Source organism: Lolium rigidum, chromosome 2 (assembly GCF_022539505.1).
Source record: "Lolium rigidum isolate FL_2022 chromosome 2, APGP_CSIRO_Lrig_0.1, whole genome shotgun sequence".
Taxonomy (NCBI): domain Eukaryota; kingdom Viridiplantae; phylum Streptophyta; class Magnoliopsida; order Poales; family Poaceae; genus Lolium; species Lolium rigidum.
The window spans coordinates 32,940,393-32,949,594 of NC_061509.1; the positions used below are offsets into that span (position 1 = coordinate 32,940,393).

At 48.8% G+C, this 9,202-nt stretch overlaps 2 protein-coding genes across 3 annotated transcripts; both read right to left on the minus strand.

The window, feature by feature from the left end:
• Window positions 1-2,192: 2,192 nt before the first annotated feature.
• On the minus strand, window positions 2,193-4,169 carry LOC124691529 (ferredoxin-thioredoxin reductase catalytic chain, chloroplastic-like). The gene is made up of 6 exons (XM_047224812.1): window positions 3,959-4,169; window positions 3,748-3,863; window positions 3,433-3,482; window positions 3,277-3,348; window positions 2,540-2,600; window positions 2,193-2,449 (listed from the first exon to the last, which is right to left on the minus strand). Exons 1-6 carry the CDS (start codon window positions 4,050-4,052, stop codon window positions 2,405-2,407), a joined length of 438 nt encoding a protein of 145 aa, XP_047080768.1. The 5' UTR covers window positions 4,053-4,169; the 3' UTR covers window positions 2,193-2,404.
• A 287-nt stretch (window positions 4,170-4,456) lies between these two features.
• LOC124691530 lies at window positions 4,457-8,852 on the minus strand. 2 transcript variants are annotated; one of them, XM_047224814.1, is made up of 4 exons: window positions 8,067-8,852; window positions 6,575-7,963; window positions 6,339-6,453; window positions 4,457-5,118 (listed from the first exon to the last, which is right to left on the minus strand). In XM_047224814.1, the coding sequence occupies exons 1-4, from the start codon at window positions 8,832-8,834 to the stop codon at window positions 4,898-4,900; spliced, it is 2,493 nt and encodes an 830-aa protein (XP_047080770.1). In that variant the 5' UTR covers window positions 8,835-8,852; the 3' UTR covers window positions 4,457-4,897. The 2 variants fall into 2 exon arrangements, with proteins under 2 accessions (XP_047080770.1, XP_047080769.1); XM_047224813.1 differs by having other exon boundaries at window positions 6,575-7,978; window positions 8,067-8,849.
• Between the last annotated feature and the right edge of the window lie 350 nt (window positions 8,853-9,202).

Genomic DNA, 9,202 nt, shown 5'->3' on the forward strand with positions numbered 1-9,202 from the left:
TTATTTAGTAGATCCGATCCGTTACGGTTGCTCCTTGTTCTTCATGGATTAGTTTAATATCCGCAATAGTTAGGCCTTACAAAGGGTTGGAGGATCCAGCGGCGTGTAGGGTGTAGTTTGCTAGCCCTAGACGGGACGTTCCGAGGATCAACCTCGTGTTGGTTTTTAGGCCACTGTCTAGGATCGGCCTACGATCACCGTACGCGAGCGCGAGGCCCAATCGTGAGTAGGATGATCCGATTATGCGGTGAAAACCCTAAATCGTCGTAGATCATATTAGCTTTATCTTGATCAAGCGGGACCACCATATATTCGGACACCTTGTACGAATCATGGGTGGATCGGCTCTTTGAGCCGATTCACAGGATAACCTGAGAGCCGATCGAGGCTCGTATTTAACGTTTACGTGTGTGCCCTGCAGGAAACTAAGCGAGGCATCATCCAACACCTTCCGACCGGTATAGGTCGGGTGGCACGCCCTTGCGACGGCATCGGGCGTGTGACCAGAAGGCTTTGCGGGCCGTCGCTCTGAGGGACTGGGGCCAGCCGCAGCCCTAGTTGTTCCCGGCTCTACGGTGTTGCCAGTCGTTGCTCGACGGTGGGTTTCTGACCGCAACAAATACGTATCCCATATTGTATGAGGTAATAATTATCGGCATCATGGATCATTGTCTTTATAGGTGAAAGGTCCATGAAAATTCCAGATCTAAGGCGGAGTCTTTCGAAGGAAGCTCCTGCGTCTCAAATCTAAGGCATCATGGATCACTGTCTTCACTGTTTTCAGTTAAAAATTTCAGATCTAAGGCGGAGTCTTCCGAAGGAAGCTCCTACGTCTCAGATCGGATCTTTGCAGCTGCGTCATGCTCAGCGACGGTCGTAGCTGCAGTACTTACCAGTGTGTTTCCGCCGAAATCGACAGTCTCGCCGATGAAGATGTGTATCCCGCCGATCGAGATGATGGAGAGCTTGATGGGGTCTGTCCTAGCCGGAATCCTGCACTCATCCGGAGGGACGATCCGAAAGTTGCCGTCGTACAAGACGCGCCCCACGGTGATGGTGTCGCCGATGCCTCCGAAGGTAGAACCGTTCCGATTTCGGCCTCCAGACGCTGTTGGCCTCACGGTGGGCGCAAATTGTCGTTGCCTACTCGACAATACCCCGGAGTGGGATCCTCACGGAGGGGGCAACAAGTGGGGCCATAGGGTGGAGAGCCATTGAGACGGTGATACGCGGTTTACCAAGCTTCGAAACACGCTGCTCGGAGGCAGCTTGTCTAGAATTATTTGGGCGCTTTCATGTTCTTACAATGAGTTGTGGTTGTGGAACTCCCGGGATCCGGCTTATAAGGATCTAGGGTTTTCACGGAGAGTCCTACCCGAAATACAAGATGTCTAACTACGAAATATACATTGTCGTGCACGTCAAGGATTCACCTACATCCAAACTTGTCGTCATGGATCCGGACACTTCATACGTCGGTTGAGATCCGGCTCCTATATCCTGGATTGGACTTCATCCATCTTCTATCAACATCAACTAGGCTGCCTGTGAGCCATAAGTGACCACCACCATATGTGGGCAACCCGGACTTGCTGGATCTAGACCACGTCGTAGGCATACTCCCGAAGTATACCCACAACACAAAGGGTTCAAGAACAAATATGCGCTTAGTAGCTGATAATGCTGAATAGAAATAGGCCTTGCTTCCCTGGATTATGTATCATCAAAATGCTGAGAGTTTTACATGTGAACAGCTAATTGCAACCACTTCCTCCGTGGCCTCGCCAAGACTGCTGATTAGGGCTCATTGATCATCCCGTTAACAGCTAACCTCTGGCAAATTTCTTGTAAAGCAAACTGTTATTCTTAATAGAATCTGCCATGGTGACTGCTGGTGATGACTTAACTGGAGATGGACTTAGTTTCTGATTCATTAGCTGATGATGGACTTAGTTTTTGGTTCGTTCAGTGAACGGTCATCAGCGATGGCACAATGAATGGACTAATTGCATATATGGTGTGTGCACACGCAGAGATGCATACAAACAGCTTTCTTAAAACAGTCTTTGGCTACCAAGAACATGGTCAATGTCACGTTGCTGTTGATTCTCCTGCACCCTGTTGAATAAACAAATAAGCCAAAATTCCAACATACCCATCCATCTGATGATCTTGAGTCCACACGTCAGAAGTTCATCAGATTTCCCACATCTTTCTTATGTAGTATGCTTTAATCGAAACACGCAATCAAACAAGTCATGGTGCATCCATCCATCAGACTTTAGTTTTTCTCAAACCAACAAGGCCAGGCAAAATATGACAAGCCACATCATTTATTTCTTACAGATACTACATATACAGATCCAACAATAGCCCTCAAGCAAAACAAAGGGGCCAAGGTAGGTTAGAACTTCGATGTCGCTTCTTTGATCTCCTCCAGGCTGATAACCTGCAACCAACGAGTGGCATGTAAGAAAGAGGTACAGGGATATCGCAATTGGGGGCTTGTGGTGTGGATGATGTGGGAAAGGGGGCGTGCCTGTTCTTCTCCAGCGAAATCGTTGTCGGGGGTGAGGAAAAGCATGCAATGGCACTCCTTCCTGCACAAGCAGATCACACGGTTGAAGAACAGATGATTCTAACCGAGCTTTTACTTTATATCCCCATCACAAATTACATTCCACAGGTGTTTAACACCAGTGGGTAAAGAACAGATGACTCTAACCAAGCCTTTATTTTTCAACCTATCCGTTCCGTGGAGAAAGATTGCACAAACAAACATCCTAGGGTTGTTTACCGTACATTAGAATTTCACGGTATACGCCACATATCGGTGTAGATCTGGCTAACTTCTGGTTTTTTTCATTCTAACGGGGCTCTGCTGAAATTACGTCCCCAGGTCCCACGGTTGTTTACTGACATCAGTGGGTTTGAAGAAGAATATATGATTCTGATAAACTGTTCATTTTACATGATGTCCCTTCCTATTGGAAAGCTAGCACATATTAATTACACATATAAGTATTTGTCAACATATGCTACATGACACGAGGTACATACATCAGGCTAATTTCGGCTCCCGTAGCATTTGCCTCCATGGTTAGCACGAAGTGCAACCACAAGAGTATCAAAAATATATGTTGGAGAAGAAGGATAACTTAACCATGCATTGTATAACTTGTAACAAGAAAACAGAACACTGGTTATAACATCTCAAACTCTATTCAGTACAATAAATGATGATAAAGAAGCAAGACGTTTTAGAAGCAGCGTCACCTTTCTCTCATGGGAACACATGGGCAGTTCCAGAACCCCTGCGCTGCCTCGGCGGCCTTGTCGTCGTAATGCCTAGTTTAAATTCAGATCACCAAGTTGAGTCATAGGTAAACATGCCTTGCAGTATATAGAATAACAAATGAGATGACTGATTACCTGCAAGGGCAGAGAGGAGCTCCGAGGGTATCCTTGTGGTCAGCAAGTCCCTGAAACAAACACGTTTTGCAGATTCAGTAAAGGGTTCTTGGATCACGGGACCCTAACAACAGGAGTTACAGGACCCTAGGTGGTGAAATCAGACCACTAAGAGCAGCTAGTTTCGGAGCTACTACTACTATTGACGCTGCAGCTAGCGAATAACATGGTAAGACTGGACAGTGAGATCCTGGGTCGAGTTAGGTCTACGCATCATGAGACTGGACAGGAGGAGGAGGAATAGGAAGAGGAAGAGGAAATGGGTGGGTGGGTGACCTTGATGACGACGGCTGTGACGGACTTGTCGGAGCAGAAGAAGGTGCTGGAGCGGCGCGCGTACTGCTCCGAGAATTTCCTCATTATCTCCACCGACTTGTCCGCCTCTCCTCCGGCTGCCCGGCCAAGAAAAATCGCATTTTCAGTCAGGCTAGGTCGGGGGAAGAAGATGATTCAGATTGGGATTGGGGATTTGGTTCACAGTGCGTACCTTGAGCCCGAACGACGCATCTCCGCCGGCCGCCCCTGGAGACGGGCGCCGGGCAGAGCGGGCTGCTGGCGGCGGTGGTGGTGATGGACATCATCGGCGGTCAGGCAGTGGGATGTGGCCGTGGGGGGAAGGGGAAGGGGAGGAAAAAAGGAGGGAGAGAGGGATAAGAGGAGAGCTGGTTGGACACACAGACACAGGCCAGCTCTGCCTCACACACACACACACACACACACACACACACACACACCTGGACTGGACTAGAACTCTGGAAGGATCGCTCTCCTTCTCGCCACATGTTCCAGTTTCACTTCAATTTTGGGCTTCCAGTTGACTTACTACTTTTTTGCTTAAAAATTACATGTGTTTCCTCATAGCTGGTTCAAATTCTATTATCACATATACATACATGCTCCTGATAAGCCAAAACCAAATAAACCTGCTAGAAAAATATTGACAGCAATATGGATTCTTCCAGAGTCAATCAGACTCTGCAATACCAGGCAACAAGATACTATATCTATTTATTCACATAGAATGTAACCAAATGCAGATACATCTTTCGACAGTGCACACTTAGAGAGCTTAGATATTCCTCTAGCATACCAATTTGGCATAGTATCACCCAACTGGGTTCAGACCAACAAGCAAATCACTTTCCTCAAGCAATACCGCCTCTCTTCTTTTTTTCTCTTTCGACCCATGGGGTACACATGTTGTAACGTACAGAATGTCAGAATCATCCCCCATCATCTACCTAACCAACAACTATCATTTATACACATGAAAAAATTACACTTGTTTCTCAATCATTCATCCGCCTCGACATCTGCTTTTTCACAGCGGCATAGTTACAACCAGAGAGGAGGCGAAAAGAGACAGCCTCAATCGACAAGGCAATAATGCAATGGCTGCGGGGCGAGACAAGGAGCAAAAAACTTGCTAGTCAAGGAGGGCCTTGCAGACATGATCCCGGTACGAGGCGGACACGCTTGCTGCCTCGGCGATCCGGAGGGCCATCACCGACTTGTACGCCGCCAGGTTGGCCTTCGCCATCAGGGCCTGGGCTCTCGTGCGCAGCTGGACTGCCTTCTCCGTGGCCTGCTTTGCGGCGCGTTCGGCGTCCACGACTCTCTGCAGGGCTGACTCCTCTTCTGCATTGTCTGCATATATCAGAACACACAAGAGGAATTAGTACAAGCTAAGATTATTCCACCACTTCATAGACAGATAAGAGGATGCTAGCAGACAATACTATATTCTTAGAACTGTGATGTTTACTATGTTCGGGCATCAAATTGTAACTATGTAAAATGATAAAGGAAAAAGGAGATAAAACAATATCAGCAGGCAGAACATAAAACTGCAAGCTATATGTCACTTGGTGCATGGGTTAACCACAACAAAAGACTTCTACCATCAACGTCAGAATCTAGTACAGTCAAATTTTACTTTCTTTAGGTTCAAAAAACAGCAGGGCTTTGATACAGAGTTTTTAATTTATAGTTTCTCTAGAATGACAACTTGAATAACTTAAGTCAAATTTATAGTATGTAGCATCCAACTGCAGGGCTTGTTACATGATTTTAATTTATGCTTTCTCTAGCAAGAAAAACTTGAATACACTGAAGTCAAATTTATACTTTGTGGTAGGCATCCAACAGCAGGGTCCGTTACAGAGTTTTAAATACCTTGCAGGACATAATGAGGCCTAGTTGTTACTATGATTAATGGCAAAGGCAAACGGAGGTAAGACAATATCTGCCAGCAGACATAAAAACTGCAGAATATGTCATTTGATGTATTGGGTTCCCCATAGCTAAAGATTTGCACCATCAGTAGAATCTAGTCAAGTCAAATTTATACTTTGTGGCAGCCAACACAGGGCTTAAAAGGAGGTCTAGTTGTTACTATGTCAAATGGCAAAAGGATATAAGACGATATCAGTCAGAAGGTAAGAAGTGCAGATTGCATATCATTTGGTGTAAAAACTGCAGGTTATAAGTCATTTATCTGTATATAAGAAAGCACATAGGAATGGGTATAAGCTAAGACTGTACCATCACTTCAGGAGCTGGATATGAAGGAACTATGATCGATATATACAGCTAAGAGAATGATAACAGACAGGCTAAACAATGATGTTTACTATATTCGGGTAAAATAGGGTCTAACTGTTGCTATGTCTAATGCAAAAGAAAATAAGAAATCATCACAGAGCACAACATATAAATTACATACTGTAAGTCATTTGGTATATGGGTACCCCACAGCAAAAGATTTCTCGAATCACGGTCAGAATTTAGTCAAATAAAATTTATACTTTGTGGTGGAGTAGGTAAAGTATCCAGGAGCAGGGCTAGCTGCAGAGCTTTTAAAATACCTTGCAAGAAGAATCCAGGCTTCCCTCGGCCAGTTTGGCTTCGTTGCCTCTTGAAAGATCTCTTCTTCTTGACAGAAGATTTCTGCAATAGCCGTCCCCGCCTTACGGGTGCACCCTAGGGAAATACAAACACACAGGTTAGATGATATGAGCCAATACACAACCAAAGAGAGGGGTAACTGGGATAAGATCACAGCAAAGGATTAGACAAAAGGAAAAAAAAACTCCGAATTTACCTGAAATATCTTCAGTAGTGGTGTGCCTTTCTTATATCTCTTATTTATCCAATATTGGTATATGGCAAGGACATTGTCACCCTTCCCTAAAGCCGGGTATCTGGAAAGGAGCTGATCCACATCATTAGCTTCCTCCGGATTACTGTAGGCGTCCTTTTCGAACAGGGTTATTATTCTCTCGAAATCCTCAAAAGAGACATTGTTCTGGCGGGTGCTTCTTCTATCAGAAGCTCCATGCTTCAGCTGGATGAGCCACTGCTCGTCCTCCGAGTCCATGTCATAAGCTGAATCTCGAGAGAGAGCGCGTGCGACTTCATCGTCCGCCGTTTTGATATAGTCTGGCTCAGGGCGAGAGAAAGGAACTTTTACAGTCCCTCCCATGTCATCAGAAACCTCATTTACACCGGGAATCGGGATGGTCTTTCCCTGAGAATTGCGCTCCCTGCCCTCGATGTGCAGTTCTTTGAACAGAAGCCAGTCCCACTTATCAGGGAACTCAAGTTTCCATCCATCTTCGACTTGCCAAACATAGGCACCGGTTACACGGTTCACAACATAGAACCTTTGCTCTGAAGGCTTCAGAGAGACTCTAGTGACGTCATGTAGCTTTACAGCCACACACCATCCATTGGAGTTTGATAGTTCCAGCATGACTAGAGCTCCCTCTTCCCTCCAGCCCCTGTCAGCTTGAATAATCAAGAGATTGGCTTTGCACTGGAACGTATCTATATTCTGTCTAACCTCAGATAGTGCCAGCCTTTCATTGGTGCGCTCAATCGTGGGGCTTTTGAAAGAACACCTCTTGTGCATCCCGTTTGGTGCGATAGGCGTTGAGACATCACTGTCATCCATGTTCTCAAGCAAGTCAAGAGAAATCTCTAACGCTGGTTTGGGCTGGACGGGTTCCCCGGAAACCTTCTGCTCAGTCAAGGCTGGCTTCAGTACCGTCTGAGAGGCCATGGTGCCCTGCTTCACTGCAATTGCCTTGGCAGGAAACCTTGCTACAAGACGGCGCCGGCTCAGGGGATGCCTCATCGAGCTCCTCTTCCTTTGGTGCTTCTTTAGCCTCAGGCCGTGCACCACCACTCCTGCAGCCTGTTCCAGAGGCACATAATCCTGGACCAATCTGCGAGGTTCAGCAGCATCCCCAACTGGGCTTGGAGACCCAGAATCTGCCTCTAAATGAGCCCGAGGATATGTTTCTTGAGCTTCGCTAACGAAACCCGTGGCCCGCCGAATGACGGCGGGCAGATAAATGGAGTGAAGGGCTATGACGGAATGCAAGCCCTGGAAGTAGGAAGGGAGCGCAGAGAAATTGACTGACAGCACCGGCTGCTGCAATCGGTTTGCGCCACGGAGCTCGCACCACCCGCAATGCAGCATAGTCCTCTGTAACAATGCACGCTGCAAGAAGTAAGCACCCATCATATGAAACCAAGCATGAAAGGAATCATGGCAGATGAGTAACACAGAGGTGTAGAGAGAAGCTTACGACAGCTATGGGGCGCTGGAGCCTGACAAAGTGCAGACCCTGCGAGGCGAACATGGTGACAAGAGCCGTTGATGAGAGAAGAAAAAAGGAGGCGAGGTTCCTGACCCTACTCCACTGGCTCCGGCGCATCCACCGCATCATGGGAAGCAGAAATCGCAGGAACTCAGGCGAGCTCCCCGGGAAAGAGGTGTCAACGAGGGCAACGAGCACCCCAGTATGAGTGGCAACACCATCCCCGAGTGTCAACAAATGAGTATCCAAGAAGCCGATTCTTGACAAGAAGTCCCTGGAGGAGGAGCACGGAATCGCGGCGGAGAGGCCACCACTGCTGGCGCGGCCGTGGAAAGGAGCGACCTTGGGTCGCTTGTTCTTCCTGGTGAAGACAATCCCGAACCTCCTGTCAAAGCTGGTGCCGCCCTCGTCAGGGAGGCTCTGGCGGCGCTTCCGCTTGTAGACGGCCCGGAAGGCCCTCTCGGGCGGGGGCGGGGGCGGGGGCGGCGGTACTGGTGGGGGCTGCGGCTTGGGCTCATCGGCTTGTTGGGCGTTGGTGTTTGGCTCCCATCTGAGCCAGTGGGAGTGGGGGGTGTTGTCGGAGTTGGAGTTGGAGAAGGCGAGGCGCTTGCCGGAGCGGCGGAGCCTCTCAGCGGACTGGGGCTGGGGCTGGGGCCGGGGATTGGTCTTGGGGGGCACGAAGACTCGCGTGGAGCGGCGCGCCCCAACGGCTGGCATGGGCGGCTGCTTGCGATCAGATCCCGCGCGCGTCCTCATCCAACATCGACGCCCCGCCGCCTCCGCCCATCAGACCACCATCCTCCGACGCCGAGAGAAAGCCGACGCCGAGAGAAAGCCGACGCCGACGCCGAGAGAAAGCCTCAGACGCCGAGAGAAAGCAGACGCCGAGAGAAAGAGGGGGAACCGACCGGGGCCGAATCGACGGCGGCGAGACCAGATCGGGGCGGCGGGGAATTTGTCACTGGCGGCGGCTGTGGCGTGGGGGCGGGGAAGAGAAGAGATCAGACGGTCGATTGGGGATTTAGGGTTTGTTTTCTCTCTCATCCTCATCGAGGGAGGCGGTCGAGGCCGACGAGAGGTGGAAGATGACGCGCATCCAGCCGTCCGATCACCGTCGGACGGCT

Coding starts and splice junctions, on each gene's coding strand:
- LOC124691529 (XM_047224812.1), bottom strand. CDS start 4,052: ATGATGTCCATCACCACCACCGCCGCCAGCAGCCCGCTCTGCCCGGCG. Junction 3,864..3,958: donor ATGCGTCGTTCGGGCTCAAG/GTACGCACTGTG, acceptor TTGGCCGGGCAG/CCGGAGGAGAGGCGGACAAG. Junction 3,349..3,432: donor GCTCCTCTCTGCCCTTGCAG/GTAATCAGTCAT, acceptor AATTTAAACTAG/GCATTACGACGACAAGGCCG.
- LOC124691530 (XM_047224813.1), bottom strand. CDS start 8,834: ATGAGGACGCGCGCGGGATCTGATCGCAAGCAGCCGCCCATGCCAGCC. Junction 7,979..8,066: donor TCCAGCGCCCCATAGCTGTC/GTAAGCTTCTCT, acceptor TACTTCTTGCAG/CGTGCATTGTTACAGAGGAC. Junction 6,454..6,574: donor CACTACTGAAGATATTTCAG/GTAAATTCGGAG, acceptor GTATTTCCCTAG/GGTGCACCCGTAAGGCGGGG.